Source organism: Mytilus galloprovincialis, chromosome 8 (genome assembly GCF_965363235.1).
Source record: "Mytilus galloprovincialis chromosome 8, xbMytGall1.hap1.1, whole genome shotgun sequence".
NCBI classification, from domain to species: domain Eukaryota; kingdom Metazoa; phylum Mollusca; class Bivalvia; order Mytilida; family Mytilidae; genus Mytilus; species Mytilus galloprovincialis.
This window is the reverse complement of record NC_134845.1, coordinates 21,420,813-21,443,195: the sequence shown is the minus strand read 5'-3', so window position 1 is coordinate 21,443,195 and position 22,383 is coordinate 21,420,813. Positions and strand designations below refer to the sequence as shown.

Here is a 22,383-nt window from a genome sequence, read left to right as displayed (position 1 = left end):
AAACATAATAAAGAACAATATAAAAAAATGCATCAGACAATTGTTTTTTGTTGAACTTTAAAAATAAATCTCGAGCATAAATATTTCTTCAAGCCCATTTCGGTCATCAGAAGGTATCTAACTGTCATGGAAATGAGACAGATTTTGAAAAGTGCATTGCATTCGGCATAACTAGTTAACAGTGCAACTGCATCCAACGTCTATACGGAATATACTTGGTTCTGGCAAACTAGATATATATATATCGCCAATGGCAGTCAGCAGGGTTAAAGAACATCAGTTGTTCGACCTGTTAGTCAAATGCGTTTTGTTTAAATATACTTTTTCACTTTTTTGGTCTTTTGGAAAATGTTGTTTGTGCTGTTTTTAGACCCTTCTACAACGAAATTTGTTTTACATGCACACGTATAAAAATTGCGGTTTTTATCCAACGCAATCATAGGTTTGAACGTAGTTTTCAATTTAGACTCGTTTATATTTTTTCGTCTGGACTTGTATCATATTTTCCCTCCGGTTTATATGATCCGTTCATCCTACATGTATATTGACTCTTAAAATTCAAGAGTCTATCTAAAAATGAGGGTACTTTTTATATATATGGCCTTCCAAATACCGTTTCGATCCCTAACATCACTGAAGGGACATTTATTGTCGAAATCCGGATCTGGTGTACTAAAAAAATATTGACACCGTGGCCACAAGTTAAATTTTTTTCTGTTTAGTATTAAATTTATATTAAGATCCATTTTGTTACATCTTGTGATCAATTTTATTTGGCAATCGCCAATGGAGCTGGGTTAAAGAACATCAGTTGTTCGACCTGTTAGTCAAATGCGTTTTGCTTAAATATACTTTTTCACTTTTTTGGTCTTTTGGAAAATGTTGTTTGTGCTGTTTTAAGACCCTTCTACAACGAAATTTGTTTTACATGCACACGTATAAAAATTGCGGTTTTTATCCAACGCAATAATAGGTTTGAACGTAGTTTTCAATTTGGACTCGTTTATATTTTCTGTTTCTGAGGTTTGTGAGGTAGCACTGTATATGTGATAACTTTTATTATTGTTTTAATTTCAGTGATAAAAATGCTTTTACTCTTATACATCGAAACTGTTAACATATTAAGAATGAACATTTGCCATTGTTGAACAAGATAGAGGTTACAGACAATATTGACCTGCAGTTAATTTATCATGATTCCCATTCACCCCGAGAGTAATCGTGTATAGGAATAGGCCACAGATTCTCTGTGTGAGGATATGTCCTCCTCACAAGTCGTCCCACCCACCCCCGAGAGTAACCGTGTATAGGAATAGGCCACAGATTCTCTGTGTGACGATATATGTCCCCCTCACAAGTCGTTCAGATCCTCTTTTGTTGAGTATATTAATGAAAAGGCACAGCCACTTTCTGTTAAAAAAATAGAGACTATATAAATCTGACTTCGCTTGCAAGAAATGGGTTTTTTTATGTTCTTTTAAAATAAAAGTTCCCTTTCAACATCCTTTTCAGCTAGGGGACCGTAGTCGTCCCGCGATGTATGGAAAATGTCTTTGCCTCCAACATGTCAATATTTTCAATTTCCTGTCAAAAATTTCCGGCCAACCTTCATCCTGGTCAAACCATCTTTATCAAATATATTTATTTGTAACTGGTACTGAACTTACTATTTATGAAATATACGCCACTGGACTTGAAATATAATCAATACATATTCACAGCAGACAGAAGGCACCAAATGGATATTGGTAAAAGAAAATCTGAAAATATCTTGACAAAACAAATAAAAAAATGACGAATAGAAAAACGAGTCCACAAATCTATACATATTTAATAAAATGCTGTACAAAACAAACCCTATTACAACCGGGAATATATTAGCTGCTCCACTGAGCCGGGAGATGTTTTCCATTCTCAATATATTTCATTAAGGTCTTTCCTTTTACTAAAGGGAAAGACCTTACTGTATTTCTTCTGATTATTATTCTTCTTGTTCCGCCAAACTTTGACAAAATTTCCCTCCGTAACCGTAAACCATGTCGCTTGCATGTTCACACTTTGTATTGGTGTCATGAATACCTATCCGGAACTCACCCTGTGAGTCGAAATATTTTGTCGGTTCGGAGTAATCCCTCCGAAACCCAAAAACCTTGTTATCGTTCCAACACCGTAACCGTAATAGGTAGAAAAAAAATGAAGGGTGAAATTTGTTCAGGACCAGACCCGGGTTCTTCGTTACATTTGGATCGAAAAGATTCAACGACTCATTGGTAGAGTTATGCCCCTATGAAAATTAACCGGTGTCGGTTGGCCACCAAAACTCAGAAACCGTAAGTCGTAGACACATAGGATCTTCACCAATCATCATCATTTCATGTATCTTTAAAAAATATCTCAAGGTCAAATTTGTATGTTGACCTTGACCTCTGACCTAACAGCTTGTTATGGGATAATCTCAGAAACCATTATACTTACAGAAGTTTTAAATGGTGGAAAATGTTTGGGTCATTATGGCGCAACTTTGTTACATTTTGATCAAAGAGATTTGACCTTTCTATAAGGGGCATAACCCCTGTTTTAGGTTTTTGAAAAGACAAAATCAGCTTTTACTATATAACCAAAGGTCCTAGACCCTTGGGGTCTTCAGTAATGGCATTGGGGACCAATGACCTTGACAAAGGTCAAACGGTCAAAGGTCAAGGTCATGTCCCAGATAGCGAATTTAGTGTTTTTAACCTTATTTAAAGGATTTTTAGTGTGTTTTCAAGCTTTTTAAGGTTGACCTTGACCTTTTCAATACATTCTACGTCTGTTGGAACATGTATTTTACATTAAAAAAGGAAAGACCTCTCAATTGTTCAAGAACAATTGACAGTTTAATTAATTATATATCTGTTAAGCATACCTTGTCCCAAATGTGCATGGCACCCGTCGAGTTGCTCGTGGCAAGTATAAATTCGGATGATAAAGCGGATGGAATTATATGAATGGTCAGATGAATGTGTGATTTCAATTAAAAAAATAGAATATATTCTTTTGGGGGGAGGGGGACTGGTTTTCAAGTTTTTAGTTTTTTTCACGGCTAGATAGGTGCAAAAAGTTGGGGCATTGTTGTCACGAAAAAGATAGTAATAACCACAGGTACTTGTTTCAGAAAAAAAATCCTATATACCGGTACCTTAATGGTAACACGGGATGTAGGGGGAAATCTGACTGACAAGTGCCTGTGGTAATAATATAAGTTCCAAATGGGAAACAAATATATTCTGAAATATCATTTCAACTGGAATAAGTATTTCTCTTCATGGAAAATAGTTTATAAAACATTGAACGTAAGAAAAATGAAGGTATATATTTAACGTACTTTATGTTCAATTATTTTATACGATGTTACAAGGATTTGTATAGTTATTTAGCTATACAAGAGGGTCTGGATGGTGGGGGTCTGTTATTCTGTAAACACCTAATTTTCACCCCTTTTTTCTAATCCTTAAAAAATTAACCCGTTTTTTCTCTAATCTTCAAAAAATTAACCCCTTTTTTCTCTAATCTTCATTTTTTTGCCCGTTATTCTTTTAAGTTAATCATTTAACCCCATACAAATCCTTGGATGTTATAACTGTAGACGGAAGCAGGACAAGTCGCCCCACTGGCAAGTCGCCCCACACCTAGTCGCCCCACTTTTTCACCAACTCGCCCCACTTTAAAAAAAAACCGCCCCAACCTGGATCACCAACTCGCCCCACTTTTTAAAAAATCGCCCCACTAGTGAAATTGGTTAAATCATGTTTAATATTACTCCTGCCAACTCGCCCCACTTAATGGAAAACGGTAATATTTAGATATAAAATTAAAATATAAAAACTCGCCCCACTTAAAAGTAATTTTCGTATTATTGAAGAATAACTGTATTTTTTTAAGATTAGTTATTTGCATAACAATTGAACGGGATAACATCTTTTTCCATAATTGGGGCGAGTTGGCAGGAGTAATATTTACGGAATTTAACTTATATACAACGGGATAACATCTTTTTTCATAAGTGGGGCGAGTTGGCATAACTACATTCATCCTGGTTAATAATATAATATAAATCTAGATATTATCGTTTTCTATAAGTGGGGCGAGTTGGCAGGAGTAATGTTTACGGAATTTAAGTTATATACAACGGGATAACATCTTTTTCCATGAGTGGGGCGAGTTGGCTTTACTACATTCATCCTGGTTAATAATATGTTAATCTAGATTTTATCGTTTTCCGTTCAGTGGTGCGAGTTTTCAGGAGTTATATTAACGGGATTTAACACATTTCACAAGTGGGGCGATTTTTTAAAAAGTGGGGCGAGTTGGTGATCCAGGTTGGGGCGGTTTTTTTTAAAGTGGGGCGAGTTGGTGATCCAGGTTGGGGCAGTTTTTTTTAAAGTGGGGCGAGTTGGTGAAAAAGTGGGGCGACTAGGAGTGGGGCGACTTGCCAGTGGGGCGACTTGTCATGGATTCACTGTAGACGACCGATCTAATACGGATATTTTTCGTGACTATTCCTGAAAATAGAACAATTTTAACTGCGCAATTCCACTTCCTGTTATTATGAGAAGTGACGCGGGAATGAATCCCTGAATAGTTATTTAGCAATTGAGTGTATTTCTTATCTTCAAATGGATATCGTACTATGTCCATAAGAGGCATAAAGTTCATCTATTCTGTAGGAGAACCCGTCCTCTGTTTTGAACCAGATCCGACAAAGGCCCGAGTACTTTATGATGCAAAGGTTCTTACCTTATCAAAACCTACATTGTATTTTTAAACATTGTTTACACCCTTAACTTTCAGTTTCCACAAAGTCCAAAACTTCTTCAAACAAAAACGTTGAAATAAACGTAAACAATCGTTTGTATAAATGAACATGTACATGGTTATTTTCGTTCAATATGTTGTTCATTGTTATTGACGATTTAAGGTTCATGTGGACCCTTTGGCTAAAATAGCCGTATTTTCACCTTAAAATTTACTCTGTGTACAGACAAACCTGTGCATCTGGAAAAGTTTTGAGGCATAGCATGCCCTAGATAAATAGAGATCAAATGCATTGTATGATTTACTTAACTGGATTTTGCCGTGCACTTTTTTTTTGTCTACTCTTCCGGCGCATCAAGAAACCAGAAGATGCAGACTTGCTGCAGAAAGATCTTTCCTCGCTGGAAGAATGGAAAAAACAGTGGCAAATGTGTTAACTGTTACGATATTTCCCGCCATATAAAAATCTCATGCAGTCGACAAAATCGATCTTTAATATCTTTTATTAGCATTCAATATAGTGAGTGAAGTCAAGTTAAAGTTCAACCAAGTGCACACGCTGTTGATCACTGATATGTGTATCATGGAATTGTCTTTTCACGGCAAATATTTTTTTTTAGATTGCTGTCAAAAATATAACATATGGGTTTCCAAGTTTACATGGATTGTGCGTAAATTAATATTATGCAATTATGTTCGGGATTTCGGGATTGACCCTTTCGGGATCTGGAAATTCTTTTTTCGAGATGTCAGGATTTATATTTATTTAAATTCGGGACCTTGGGACTTCGTGTTTTTAAACCCGGGATTTCGAGATCCGGACCCCTCCTACCCCTAATGCAGCTCTATTAATTTAGCATAATGAACAAACACGGAAATATTAAAATAAACTTATGCCCGGAAAGAATCAATATCTTCTTCTAGTGTTATTATTTGCATACTATTTAAGTTATACATCTCCAACTTTCGGACAATGTTTTGTTTAATACAGTAAAAAGTAAATTCACAACTATAAAGAATCATCAAGCTACTAGTATACAATAATTATTTTCATATCGGAACTGACCCAACACAGAATGAATATTAAATACAAATGTAGTGTGATTAATATAGAAATATTTTGCATGTGACCGCGTCAAACTAAAACGTATGCAGCAGTACTTGGACAACATTCTGCTAATCACTGGATTTACGTGGAAAATAAATCAGTAAAACAAAAATAACTTTCAGATAAAGAATAAAAATATGTTTAAAAATTTTATGCAAACGCATATGAAAAAAGATACAAAAAAACAAACAAGGAACATAAAATAAAAATAATTTTGAGGAACAAAGAAAATAAATAGCAGTTGAAATATAAAAACCATGATTAAAAAATTTAGGCTATTTTTATTAAAACAAAGTTTTCTCCATTATTTCACCTGTAAAAATATTTTATGTCAAATATGATGTAGAACTAATATAATCAATAAAGTGACTGACAGGTTAAAACTACAGGTAACCTGATTCTGAAATCAGTGAACCGTAATTTTAGTAGTACGGATTAAGATGAAAGGACAAATATATTACCATTCACACCTACCATAAAAATGTTGGATTATTCATATCCGACTTGACGGATTAAGACATCCATAAAAATAAGTCTACCCATACTGTATGTAAGAAACTATTTATGATTATTGCATAAAAATTCACGCACAAGATGACGGGCGTATCATGCAATCAATGCAGTTGTTTATTGTATTGTACATGTGTTATTAACTATCTAAGTATTTCAAGCAGACTTTGTAAGATAAGGTTTTCATTAATTGTTTATTTTCATTTTCAGATATTAGATACAGATGTTACACACAGTAAACATGGCCAGAGAATTCCTGCATATCACATCCATTTCCAGGGTTGGAATAACAGGTTAGAGTTACATCCCATAATGCTAGATATATGTTTTTTTATATAAGCCCAAATTTTTTGGGTTCATACATTTGTTATGTATATTGCTATATATGATGTCCTTGTAGTCTTCATCCAAAGACGCATTTGGTTTCCAGACAATAACTTAGGTTAAGTGTATGGATCTCTATGAAATCTAACCATAAGGTTCAATACCACAAAAGGAAGTTTGGTATGTATTGTTTTTGGGATACGATTGCTTTCAAGCAATCTGTAGACTTATACCATTGGCTCAGGGCCATGCCCTCATGTCAACCGTTTTATTCTAAACATTAAGGACCGTCTCAGATTCTTATGATTGTCTTGGTTTAAAAGGTAAAAACAAACAAAGGGATTGAACTTAAACAACTTCCCTATAATGTTCTTTTCATAATCTTCATGTTTGATATTTCCCTTTAATTACAATTGTCTGGGTGGCGGGTGCTGACAAAAACTGCCTTCCAACCCCCCCACCCCCCATACATTTTTTTCTGGAATAGCCCATAGATAAATCAAACATTACTGAGACTCTTTTTGAAAGAAAAATCATGTTACATAAAATAAGATACATTAACACTACAAATTACTATTTAATGCACCAGGGATTGTGTAAGCTTGCTCACATTTCAAACAACGAAGATAATTCTTTTTGAAAGAAAAATAAGATACATGTACACTACAAATTACTATTTAATGCACCAGGGCTTGTGTAAGCTTGCTCACATTTCAAACAAATTCTTTCCTATATTTAATCCTGAGTTATTCATGAATATTCAGAACCTTTCATTAAAACATGTTTTGACTGGTGTATTACAGCTGGGACAGAGTAGTTGCAGAAAATTCTATATTGGAAAACACAGAAGAAAACAGAATACTTATGAAGCAGTTGTCAGATGCTACTAGAAGGTTGTAAGTATTCCAAAGTACTTGTATCATGGCGACCAAAACAGGAGATCAATGATATATTTTGTATTAAGTAGCATTGCTATCAATTCATTTCTGTTTGACAGATATTTTAAGGCCCTGTCCCGTAGGACATGGTAAATGACTTTGTATTAGTTAGCATTTTTACAATGTTCAGGTATCTGCTGAAGTTAGTTTGAAGTTTCATTAATGTCAGTCGTACGATTATTGTAGGGCACCTGCTCCCTTGGTCATGGTCCAGCCACTTTCAATAAATAAAGAACATTTATTGTTACAGTTTTCTGCTTAAGTCTGTTTGACAAATGTTTGATAGGAACTGCTTGTGAAAGATCAATGATATTTTGTATAAAGTTGCATTACTATCAGTACATCTCAATTTGTTGACCATTTTCTGAATTGTCCTGTAGGCAAGACACAAAATGTGTGTGAACAGTTTATTTTTAGGTTGCTTTGATGTCTCCTTTGCACATGATTAAGCTTTTGATTCATGTTACAAATGTTTTAAATGATGTTATGTGATATATTTTAACAACATAATGCAATTGGCAACATTAAGGAATCCCAGCAAGATCCACAGTGTCCTTAATACCTTCTTCAAAAATAGAATCAAAAACTTTATTTAGGATATCAAAGAAAATAGAATGACTGTGTATTTATCGCTTTTAAATTTTTCAGTAGTTCAAATAAGAGCAGAAATAAACATATAGATGCCATTTTAAGAAGAACATTTAAGGGGAGATCACCCTTGGCAGAAAGTGATGATGATCAGCAGAATGTGTCAGATGAAGAAGATGATGACTTGGAAGAGGAAAGTGGAGATGAAGAGGAAGCCAATGGTAGAATAGACGATGATGATGAGATAGAAAATGGCGTACAGAATGGGGAACATGACGAGGATGAGGACAGTCAGGTTTGCAACTTAACAATTTAAACATATAGGTGTAACAAGGTGGTTGGTTAAAGTAAGAATTAAGTTTCTAAGTAGGGTGATAGGTCTTCTTATTTATGGCATGTTCAAAAATATCAGATTCAGGAGTCTGTTACACAAAAAAAATATAGCTGAGATTGATCGTAAGTATTTGGATGACCAAGTATTAATCTTGTATAGTTTGTTAGTAGACTTTTGACAAATGTTCAGGATTTTTATTTTTTTTTACTCATAGACATGTAATCATTCTGAATATGCAATTAAAATTTGCAAGTGTATGTTCAACAGGCCTAAATGAAAAATCTTCATTTGCGATTAAAAACGGCAAGAATGAGCTTCATTTATGAATATATGGGATCTCTCATATTTAAATTATCTTATTGGTTTTCAATTTTGAATAATTGTTAGATAACTGAAAATAAACATATAAAAAAAATAGTTGTATCTTTACAGAGCCTAGAGGGAAGTGAAATTAGTGGGAAAAGTAATAAAAGTGAAGATAGAAAGGTAAAAACTGTATTTTTAGGTAACAGTATCAGTTATCATAATTTTCATTCGTTATTTACAGTACGCCCAGAGAGTTTGTAATCGCGAACTTTTATCACCGATTTCCGAGTGTAGCGGTGTGACACCGCGAATCACGGATTCTACTCCCAATTTCCTCCAAAGATTCTCTCCCAACACTGCGTGGCTGTTAATTGGTTTATTGCCCATCGGATGAACTGAAAATTAATGACGCGTGACAACATAATCGGATTAGCCAGATTTATTACCTTTGTACATTTAATTGATCTTGATTGCACCTGTGTGCTTTAAAATACGTTATTTAAATGTCCATTCATTGTCAGATAAAAGTGTGACATTTTTATTTAAAATAAGATAATTATTCTTGTATGTATATGCCCATGTCATTGTCACATTAAATAAAACGTAAAAACGTATAAAAATATGAATAAAACACTTATTTAGTATTTTCATTATAGTCCGATCAGGTCATAATTTTTGTTTTTTTCAACAAAGTTTCAACAAAGATGATTTTACCACAATTAGAACCTTTTATGACCTACTCAGTGAATATCCGGTTCATTAATATTTCAATATTATATAATTAATATCAACTGGCTAAAAACAAAATGATGTTTTTACGGTAATTTGTCCAATCTAAATCAAACCCTAGAGTTAATTTATCGGACCAACAAGTCAAACTCTGTTACTTTCAATTTATTTTGAAATGTAAAAAATTATGTTTCACTACCTCGGTAGATTACCGACTTGAAATATTTGAATTTAAAAAAGAAACTGTAAAGTGACAAATAGTTTTGTATGCAAAAGCAGCAGCAATGTGGCAGCCCTATATTCATAAATACTGAGATAATTCCCCGCCCAGACACAACACAATCATCACAACCTTATTTAATTATATGAAGAAATAAAATCATGTGTTTTTTATCTGTTATGATCTGTTATTGATCTTTTATTATTTAAAATAAAATTGGATTGGCGCAATCCGTATTTTACTGCTCCTCGGCGAAATATAAAAAGAAGTATTTCAACAATTTATACTATAGAATATTAAAATGAAATTATATCGTACAAGAAAGAAATATGTAAAAAAAAATGTGGATCAGATTTTTACGATCGACACATTTTCACAGAGGATCTCTACCAACGCCCATCAGGAACTGAACGACATGCATCCTGTTTTCATCTACCATTAATGTATAGTGTTGTTGACTATGGAAGTATAAATAATGTCCAGGTTTATGTCCTCTGTTGACTGAGAAACGTATAAATAAAAGGCTGATGTTCGTTTATTCAGAAAAGGAATAAAATTTAGAATCCGGTTAATCAATTGTAAAAGGACCTTCTAGAGCCTCAATCTTAACGCACACAAATGTCAATCATTACATGAATTTTCCCACGGTTATCCAGAAAGGTCACCTGAGTTTACTGTTACATGATACTATTTCCCGCCAAATAAAAATCTCGTGGACAAAATTGATGTCACTATTTTTAGCATTCAAAATTGTGAGCGAAGTCAAGTTCAAGTTCAACCACGCACTGTTGATCACTGAGATGCGTGTCGTCTTCCCACGGCAATTAAATGTTTTAAAAATATTTAAAGATAACTGTTCTAAATACAACACAAAGGTTTACATTCATTGTGCGTAAATGAATATTATGCAACGACAAGTTGATGCAGCTATAGAAGTATTCCTGTTGTAGCCGAAATGTATTATATCCTAAAGTAATGCTAATCGTGAAGAGAAAATGCCGTAGACTTATTAAGCATAACGAATGGTGAATAGTATTTTCTTTTTTACTTGCATATACAAGTTTTAAGACACGTAATTTTCTTTAAACTCACTGCTCACATTTTATACCTTCAGCGTTAGTTTCCGTTTATTTTCACGCAAGTATGTCTCTTTTCGTAAGTTATATCAATTACCGATAAATAAAAAACGAGGTCATAATCAAGTATAGATTTTTTTATAAAACTTTAATGCAATTGAAAGCATTAACAACAACGTTTTGGATTTTAAAACTTTTATTTTGTAATCGTAAAATGGAAATGGCGTAGAATTATTAGCATAACAGATAAGGAATAATATTTTCTTTTTTACTTGTAGTATAAAAAACTTTGAGACGTGTAATTTTTCTTTAAACTGCCCTCATTTATTCAGCGTTAGTCTCCGTTTATTGTTGCACAATTATATCTCTTTTAGTGAATTTTTACTGATAAAAAAACGGAAGTCAAAATCAAATATAGTTGTTTAAAAACTTGATTAAAATGTACAGAGTAATTGAAAGAATTAACAACAACGTTTTGCTTTTTATTTTAATCTTTCATTTGTTTCAAGCAATCAGATATAACCTGATAATCAATAGACAGGAAATACAATTGTTTAATTACATTAGAAATCTCACATACCTTGACTGTCGCGTGCCGGCATAGATCAGACGGATTAGGGCAATTAATTACCTGGTGTCACACCGCGTCACACCAGACTGGGAGAGATGTCGCTAATACAATAAACAAAAGGTAGCGGATTTACGCGGAAGTCGGAGGGAATACTCCCAAATTTCTCCGAGAATTTTGGGAGGGATGTCGGAGTTTCCTGGTGTTACACCAGGAAAAATATCGGAGTATGGAGTTTGGGATTACAAACTCCTTGGGCGTACTGTATGTAAAAAAAAAATTAGATGCCATTCAGATGTTAAGTTTATTGAGCAGGCAACAATCAATTGATTGATTAATTAGAAAACAAGGTGTTGTGTAATATTTTGCCAATTTAATAACAGCTTTTTGTGTCCCAACAGTTTTATATTTCACATGTAATAACAATGTATAATATCACATACTTAGATATATTGATTGGCATTGGAGTGATTAAATAATGCTAAATGAGCAATAATTTTTTTCTGGGGATTTTTTTTTCTACATTTACACAATTTGTCTCAATGATATTTTATTGTCTTTTTCATTACAATGTGATGTTTAGGAAACTTTTAAAAATTTTACAGGTCAGCCTGTTTAAAAAGATTTTTGAATACAAGCTAATATTTTTATTTTCAGAAAAAGTTACTGTTAGAATTTGAAATCCCAGAAGTATTGAAGGAAGAGTTGGAGAAAGATTACTTATCCATCAATAGAGATGATATGGTAACATTTTAATCAATAAATATTTCATGGTATATTACCAAAGAACACCCATAATGTGTTACTTTATTGACGTCCTAAACAAGAAAAGTAAATATGAACTGATTATGATCTAAGTCTCTAAGAATTTTAACTTGCATTTTATTTAAAAATTGCCAATAACAAACATACTGGTATTTATATGCCCCATTTTGGGGCATTTTGTTTTCTGGTCTGTGCAGATGATGCATCCGTGTATTGGGGACACATTCTTGTTTAATATAAACTTATATTCAATCTTATTCTATAAAATGTTGGTATAAATCAAATAGTAATATGTACTTAATTTTTATCCTAGGCCAACATTAAAAATATCTTTGTTTCCCCTCCCCGACTGAGGTTATCAGGGTATGGGTAGGTAGGTAGGTAGGCAAATTATTTTATTTTATTTCTTGATATAATTTTTCTATATTGAATTTTTACAAAATTCAACAGGTAAGATAAGTCAAGAAAAGTCGGGTATAACCTGTTTTCAGTGTAAACCCCAGTTTACTGATGTTTAAAACAGTATACAGGGACCTCCTTTTTCCTATTCATTTTATGGTATGAAATCTACAAAAGCACATATCCTTCATATGATCATGATGATAACAATATGTGTAATGAAAAATCAAGCTTATTTCAAGTCTAATTTGATGCATAACTCACAAAAAAACAATTCCTGTTTATCAATTCATACCTTGATCATCAATTATGAGATGACAAAAAGATATGTTAATGACTTGGGAATTAAAATTTAATGAATAAAAATTTTCAATAGCAGTGAACATAATTCAGTTATGTTCAGTTGCACCTGGATCATGCAGCTTGGTCAATAAATTCCTAAACAAAAGATTTGTATGTTTTTTCGAGTTCTAGAAAAAAACAAGGCTTCACTTATATGTTTTGTTGTTCCTAGAATACTTTAAGTATTTAAAAATTCAACTGATGCAGTTATAACGTAAAATGTGCCCTTTTGTAAATTTCATGCCATAAATTGAGAAAAAAAACCACATTTAAACTGGTCTTGTTTACACAAGAGGTGAAAGCAGGGAATTCACGTATCAAACATTTTCTGACTTGTGCCCAACCTGTTCAAAGTCGAAGACAAAATAGATTGATTTCAAAGCGCGATTCAGACCATTTTAACTCAAAGATTTTATCCTTTAAACAGGAACAGAGGTAAAAGACAAAGCCAATCAAGGTGCACTCAGTGGGTTGAAAGATACTTCAGATTTTTTTTATTTTAAAATATCACCCTTGCACATAACACAAATCGTGTAGCAAGGTAGTTTGTTTTCCTTGATTCCAAATCATATAGACGCTTCAATGCAAAAATGCCTTGATTTAAAACGCTTCTTGATTACAGCATCGGAAAGGTATTACAAAAAACCAACACACGTTTACTACAGCATCGGAAACATATCACCAAAAACCAACATAGCAAAAAAAAATTTGGGCAAGACTGGCCAATTAAATTTTTCGAGTCGCAGCGATTCTACCGGGTCGGTGGTGGGAGGGGAAACAAACAATATTTTATTTTTGGCCCTATTCATTAGGACATCAATCTTTAAAACCTCATCTAACATGTGACTATGACTCTATTATAACTTTACAAATTAAGAAAATGACATAGAAATCATTAACATAGAAGGGTAGACTACTTTAACAATATCCCTCCTATTATTTTCAGCTTTTTTCACTGTCATATTTAGCAAATATATAGAATTTACAATGTCTCCATGAATATTTTCAGCTTGTTTCCCTGCCTGCAGAACACAATGTGATCAACATTTTAGAGAGTTTTGTGAAGACTTTTTGTGTAAATCTGATGTGTGGAACACCAGGAAAACCTAGATATCTAGATAAAGAGGGGAATAATATACCATTTGAAAAAAAGTAAGTCATTAAAATTACAGGTATAAATGTTAATGATTGATTTGTTGTAATCTGATAAATGTTCAGTGGGAAATATTACACACATACTCCAGAGGATCTAGTTATATATATTAGGTTTTGTTAGATATTCATGACAATCAGATGACACTAAAGATTGAAACAACAGAAAGTATAAACCAAACTCAAAGTGGGTGCTTCATCACATCACTTTCATCTATTTGTTAGTCCAATGAAAGTACTCTTCACAGTTTTATGAGGAACCACAGAACAGAATGACTATATTTTGTAAGCAGCTTTAAAGTGATGAACACTTAAAGGATCAAATGAAACACATCACAGACTCTAAACAAAATGAACAATGGAATCACAGGTTATATCTCTTATACATCAACCAGCTCAAACATTGTAACACACTGATCTTGTCATCCAAGAGTTTGGCAAAGTATTTGATAAAAAAAAAGGTGCTACTCACATGTTCTCTTTACAATTTAAATCACTGACGTTTCTGATGAGGCAACTAAATGGTCAGATCATTTCTCTCCAATAGAATCCAAACAGTCACCTATAAAGCATCTGAAGAACTTTCAGTAACTTCAGGTGTTCTGGGCCCTCTTCTAAAACCAATAATCTTTCTCATCTGGCATATTACCTGCCAAAATGAATGCTTTACTTCTAAAAGACATTGAAGCAGCTATGCAGTGGTAAAAAGACTGGTTCATGACTTTCCTACTGGAAAAATGCAATATTCTTTGAGTGTCTCAACAAAGAAATAACAAACACATATTAATTCATATCATTCATTGGGAGAAATTTAAAAAAGAACACAAATCAAATAAGTAAAGGAAAGAGTTAATCAAACTATCACTCCCAAGAATTTTAAAATAAAAGAATTGGTATATTTACTGAGCATTTATTTGACTAAAATATGTTTTTACTTTGTTTCAGTATACCTTTTGTAGATGATAAGTAGATACATATAGAACAAGATTTGTTTGTATTACTTTGTTTTAGAATTTGAAGAATTGTACTTTTATCCATTTCAGTATACACTTATGTAAAGAATTAGTAGATGGACTTAGGATTTGTTTTGACTATACTGTTATTTTCTCTGTTTCAGTATACACTTATGTAAAGAATTAGTAGATGGACTTAGGATTTGTTTTGACTATACTGTTATTTTCTCTGTTTCAGTATACACTTATGTAAAGAATTAGTAGATGGACTTAGGATTTGTTTTGACTATACTGTTATTTTCTCTGTTTCAGTATACACTTATGTAAAGAATTAGTAGATGGACTTAGGATTTGTTTTGACTATACCTTACCATTAGTTTTGTTGTACGACAATGAGAGACAGCAGTATAGCAAGTTACAAACTACTTACAAGAACAAAGGGGAAATTAAAACTAGGTAAGGTTTCTTCACATCAATTGTGGTCTGAAATTGCATTTATATAGGTTAAACTTTGGAAATACAGCTATTTCACAAACCACACCTCTGTACTGTTCATAGATGATAGGTTTTGTTTACCTACTGGTTCCCAGTTGTGATCTTTATGTTTCAACTCGTAGACACACAACTTTGGATAACAGCCAAATTGAATTATGAGGAAGACCCAAAGTGAAGGGGTAATATACAGAATTTTATTATATTAGTTTAAACTCTTAGAAGTTCGTGTCATATACATGTTGAAAATATACTGCACATATTTTGACCTTTGAAAAAGAGTACATGTGTAGGGCTTATTTGTACCAATTGGTGGTAAGATAAAACATTTTTAAATAGAATAATTATGAATGATGACCCAATGAATGCCATTTTTATATAATTATTTTTTTTTTGAAAAATCAGGACAAGGACCAATTGTGAGACATTTTAATCAAAGATGATTGAAAAAAACATCTTTTATACATGAATGACACTTATAAAATAAAGAATGGCAGTAAAGGTATTCAGAATTTTTTTTGTAAGAATGCTACTTATCTTTTGCTTAAGTGATACATTTATGATCCTAATTTTGTTAGTGCAAACAATATTTTATTTTAGAAACAAATAAATAAATATGTACACCAATACAATACACTTGTACAAATTTCTCTCAGATCATTTATTACCATAACGAAGATTATTTGAATAAGTTATAGACTAATGCCTTTGGTAATCCATGTAAACGATACATACATATACACTTTGAAGCTTTTATTTGAAGTTTTTGGGGAAAGACGGCTTCAAGCCGTCAATTCCCTAATGGGGTTGGTCAGAGTATCATTCCCTCACGTCAATCATTTTGTTTTGATAGTTTGGAAACCCCCTCGAAATGTCATACTGAAATTGATGACAAGGAGAACAGATTGACTTTAAATACATTTTTTACACATTTCCCTTCTGTTTCTCATGAAATTATCGTATATTGAGCTTTCCCTTACACTATATACGTTTCTTTTACAGTCCGGAAAAATCAGTATTACGAAATATTCTATATATATATCTAACCTAGTGACGTCATTGTTGGAATGCCACACTACACAGGGATATCCTTTATTCATTATAAAAATCATTCACAGTATTTGTATACTAATTTAAAATCCGTATTTGTTAAATATAAACCTAATGATGTTTGCTGTAGTGTAGATGATTCACACACCAACATGCAATGCTTTAATCTGAGGCTATAATCAGATAATATGTAGGTCAACTTTCGCGGTAAACAATGTCAATGGGGATTCATGAGATTGGGGAGAGAAACGGCAGTTTTCTTTGTTTCTGTAAAGTTCTGTTTTAAGAATCTTCCTCCAATTCAGGAGCACCTCAATTGATGAGTTATTTTACACTAAAATCAAAGTAAATGTTTCTGAACATTTAAAATGTGACATTTAGTACATTATTAGTAGTCTTCTATATAAAAACAAAATGTGTATCAACATAATTATTGAAATGGTTAAAAAAAAAAAATGTTGCTTTTTGTAGTTTATACCTATTGAGATTGGGGAGAGCAACTGCAGTTTTCATTCTTTCTGTAAAGTTATGTTTTTAGAATCTTTCTCCAATTAAGGAGCACCTCAATTGATGATTAATTACCCACTAAAATGAAAGTTAATGTACATGAACACTAAAAATGTCACATTAAGTATATATATGATAAGTCATCAATTAAAAAAAACCAACATAATTATTGTAGTGGTCTTTTTTTTTTTAAATTTTTTAAATATTGCTTTATTTAGTTTAAAAGCTATTTATTCATGAATTTTACAGATATATCAAAATGTGGGATCTGGAAACAAACTTCACACAGCTTATATCAATCATATTTGATTTTATAAGTACATGATCCCTGTGATGAGAGTTGTAACTGGGAACTTAATCAATGAATAATTAAAACTGAATAGATTTTTCAGTCCTCACTTTCTTGAGAATACTGTCATAAAAAATTGAGAATGGTCTTAGCCTGCCGTTCAGTTGTACATAATTAAAATTCTAAAATATATTGTAGTAGTTGTTAAATTCAATTGAATTTTAGATAATTAACTCCCAACTTTAATCAAATGTTTTGATTTAGAAGGTGCAGATCTCATTGGTCCAAATTGTCTCTATGATGAATACAACAATTAGTTTCATTATTGTCAGCCTTTCTATATGTTCTAGCTGTTCTTTTGCTCATTCCTTGTATGTAGACTATCAAAAGATACCCCCCTAAAAATTGAAACAATGGCCGTCTTTCCCCTCAGAGCTCTTCAGCTCTTTGATTATCTCAGGTACTGTAGTGTGCCAGAAAATCATGGATACTGCAGAATACATCAATATTTATCGTTCTGTAGTATGCCAGAAAATTACTGGCAATGCAGTATGGTAGAATATCTTTTGACTGTCGCATGCCCGAAAATCTTGGGTACTGCAGTATGTCAGAAAATCTCTGGTACTGTAGTATTCCAGAATAATATTTACTATGGTATGCCAGACTATCTGGGTACTGTGGTATACAAATATGTTCTGGTTACTGCAGTATCCCAGAAAATAACTGGTACTGTAGTATGCCATTTTTTCTCAGGTTTTGTAGCATGTCAATTTATATCAGGTACTGTAGCTTGCCACAATATATCTGGTACTATAGTATGCAGGAATATCTATGGAACTATAGCATGCCAGAATACCAGCAGTAATGTTGTATGCCAGAAAATATGTGGTACTGCTGTATGCCAGAATGACTCTGGTACTGCAATATGCCAGAATAACTCAGATAATGTATTATGCAAGACTATCTCTAGTACTGTTCTATGCCAGGATATATATGGAACATTAGTATGCCAGAACATCAGGGGACCTGTTGTATGCCAGAATATCTGCGGTACTGCAGTATGCCAGGATATCTGTGGCACAGTAGTATGCCAGGATATCTGTGGCACAGTAGTATGCCAGGATATCTGTGGCACAGTAGTATGCCAGGATATCTGTGGCACAGTAGTATGCCAAAGAATCTCCGATACTGTATTATGCAAGAATATCTCTGGTACTGTACTATGCCAGAATATCTATGGAACATTAGTATGCCAGAACATTTCCGGAACTGTTGTCTGCCAGAAAATATGTGGTACTGCAGTAATCAAGAATGTGTACGGCACTGTATTATTCAAGAATATCTCTGGTACTGTACTGTGCAAGAATATCCATGGAACTGTAGTATGCCATAACATCTCTGGAATTGTGATATGCCAGAATATCTGGGGTTTTGCAGTATGCCAGAATGTCTCTGGTTCTGTAGTATGTCAGAATATCTCTGGCACAGTAGTATGCCATTATATATCTAGTACTGCACTATGCCAGGACATGGCAAGAACTGTAGTATGCCAGAAAATAGCCAGTTCTTTGGTTTGCCAAAATATGTCATACTGTAATTTGCCGGAAAATACCCAGTTTCGCAGAATGCCAGAATATTTCAGGTATTGTAATTTGCTAGAATATCTTCTACAGTAGTATATATTCCTTTCGGCAGTATGTCAAAATACTTTATGTACTGTAGTATTTTAGAATATCTCAAGTACTATTGTATATCAGAATATCTCAGATACTGTAATGTGCTATACCAGATTGTCTTCAGTATTGTAGTTTGCCAGAAGATTTTAGATACAGAAATATGCCAGAATGCCTTTAATACCTAGTATGCCAGAAAATCTCTGACTATCTTCATAAATTAGTAAGGATTAGTGCCAGAGAAAAATTACAGCCTCAAAGAAAGCAACACAAGTATCCTTGATACCCAGCAAAGAAGATTTTATAGGTAAAAGTGGTTTGGCTCAATTGCGATATAATTGCCAGACTTTTATTCTTACAGTATATATATTGTATAATCATAAGTAGATTATTATTGTTATTTGATAAACTGTATAACAGGCAATATTATATTACCTAAATTTTAACTTACATCTTTTCTTTCATAACTCTCATCGAATATTTTCAGCATGCAGTCCCCTGGAAGACCACCTGGAAGAGGTAGACCTTCAAAACATCATGCAACGGCCTCCTCCTGTAATGGAGAACCATCACCAAAGTTACCAAAGCTTTCACCAAAAATATTTAAAAAAGAAAAAATAGATTTTACACAAGAAGAGGAGATAACTCCAAGAAGATTGACCAGACAATCAATACACGAAGTTGTGAAAAAAGACACCGATAAAGTTTCTGGTACTGAATCATCATCTGCAGACGACAATGAAAGGGATGTAGACAAAAAATCAGATAGTGTTGCCTCGAGTCATAAAAGAGGTAGAAAAAGACGTAAATCAAGTGGAAACAAAGATCTGTCAGAACTTAAAGAGGAGGAGATACCTCCTGAGAAGCCTGGACCATCTAAGCGTCGTGGAGACAGGCCTCCTCCATTGTTATTACCCAGTTCTGTTTCGGGTCAGGATAAAACCCAGGAGTCAACAGGAAGTAACGAAAGTAGTGACAGTAATACAGCAGCAAATAGAGAAGATGTTATAAACAGTGTGTTGTCGTGGCAACTACTCCCACCAGAAGCTTATCAAACATATGCTCCATCTTTAGTGTATGGGGCACAGCATCTACTTAGAATTTTTGGTAAGACTATGTTTAATAATGTCACATGCAAAACATTTTTAATAGTGCACAGATCAAAAATGTTTTTGTGATTTTCTTCAACTACCAAAAAACCTATGTGCATGGATGTTCCAAAAATCATTTAAGACGTACATTTCATATCATAAGGTTCACATGACATTGAACATATTCCAAAAGTTATTACAATGGTGTGTTGATTAATGTTTTCAAGATAGCTATAGTAAAGACTAGTCTGCAAGATTTTCAAATTCATTTTATTTTCAGACATTATAATTAGGCTCACTCTCAGTCTGCATCAAAACTTTTTCAACTAGTCCAAAGACCAATATTCTGACATTTTTCTTATTGGTCTAAACAAAGTCTTGCAAAACCTTACTAGTCCAATCATTTTACAAGTCGGGGACATGGGACTCGTTTCTAACCGTGCAGACTGCACTCTTGTGTATTTAAGAGCTAGCCCTGGCAGAAAAGGAATTAAAATCTCTATCTTTTTGCACTTTTAAAAAACAGTATGTTTATAAAAATAAGGAGATGTAGTATGATTGCTAATGAGACAACTGTCCACCTGAGTTCAAATGAAGTGGATGTAAGCAATTGTGAGCAACTATACAGCCTTCAACAATAAATAAAAACCCATACCATTTAGCCAGCTATAAATAGACCCCTACATGAAAATGTGAAACAAGTCAAACAGGAAAACTAACCCCCTAATTTATGGCAAAACAGTTTACGAAAATATATGTCACAGTCTCGAACAAACAAACAAACAAAAACGCAACTATTTAAAAAAATAAAAGGAACATTCACCACATGTGTCAGCAAGATTATTGGTTGAGTACCTTAGAATTACATGTTTTTTTTTCATACTGATAATATATCGGAACTAGTTTTTAAGAACATTTTATCATTGTTTATTATTAGTTTTGCAGAGTACTGAAATTTGACTAAATAGTTCTAAAATTAATATTGAATGTCAGAATACATGAGCATCTGACACTTTGCTTTTATCTCATAAATATGAACTTAAGATTTTTAATGTATGCTTTCAGTAAAAATGCCCGACTTGATCATGTCCATGGATATGAGTGAATCTAAAGTACAGGCTTTAGTCAGTTTGCTGGAACATTTTCTTGAGTAAGTATAAAGTAATGGTGATTTGAGCAATTTTTATTCTTTAAAACAGAAATAAAGGAATTAATTTACTGACAGAATTTAGCATTTGAAGCCTCCTTGGCATGAAGTTACAGATATTAAGGGGATCAAGCTGTAGGAAATTTAGAAATTCTCAAAGAATTAAATTCAATTAGTATGCATAAAAGCTCCGTGTTGAAGGCCGTACTTTAACCTATAATGGTTTACTTTTTAAATTGTTATTTGTATGGAGAGTTGTCTCATTGGCACTCACACCACATCTTCCTATATCTATTTTAATAAAAGCTGTTTGTAACTTTTGCTATCATAATGTATCAGTGAAGAAGGTTTATGATTTTCTGAATTTACATTTATTCATAAAATTGCAATGGATTGTTTCATTTCATATATTGCAATGTTAACGCAGAAGTCAATTAATATTCCAGAATTGTAAATTTAAATATTAATTATTATGTATATTTGTAGTTATTTAACAGAAAGAAGAACAGAGCTATTTACATCATCATCCTACAAGAGTGCATGAAAGAATTGTTTGTTGAGAAATAAAATTAGAGTCATTTAGTAGGGCATACAGTTTAGAAAATATATATGATCGAAAAACAAAGACTTAACAATATTTATCTGCTAATTATGGAAGTTATGAAAGGATTTTACTGTAACAAGTGAGGCTGTTTTGAACCCATTTCTTTGACAATATAAAAAGAAGAACTATGTGAAAGTTGTAAACTGTTAAGGAAGGAAGATATATTGCTCATAAATTGCTTCATTTAACACATTTATCTATTCATGTCATTATGACATAGCCCAACAGACAATCTATCATATCACTTTGTCATTAAAATATATATTGGGCTCATTTTCATTGAAACTGATTTTATGTGGCCTTGAAAAAATTAGTTTTGAGAACATTTTATTTCTTGTTTGAAGTAAAATATATTCGATTTTGATTGAGTAATGATCCAAATAATTCATTGTAATATATTTTTTTTATGCATTTGTCACATCTT

At 32.9% G+C, this 22,383-nt stretch overlaps 1 protein-coding gene across 1 annotated transcript; it reads left to right on the top strand.

Moving 5' to 3' along the window:
- Nucleotides 1-4,566: 4,566 nt before the first annotated feature.
- On the top strand, nt 4,567-21,924 carry LOC143085314 (MSL complex subunit 3-like). The gene is made up of 11 exons (XM_076261585.1): nt 4,567-4,768; nt 6,623-6,705; nt 7,540-7,632; nt 8,323-8,557; nt 9,029-9,082; nt 12,153-12,239; nt 14,011-14,153; nt 15,419-15,562; nt 19,605-20,224; nt 21,274-21,358; nt 21,842-21,924. Exons 1-11 carry the CDS (start codon nt 4,670-4,672, stop codon nt 21,897-21,899), a joined length of 1,701 nt encoding a protein of 566 aa, XP_076117700.1. The 5' UTR covers nt 4,567-4,669; the 3' UTR covers nt 21,900-21,924.
- The last annotated feature ends 459 nt before the right edge of the window (nt 21,925-22,383 follow it).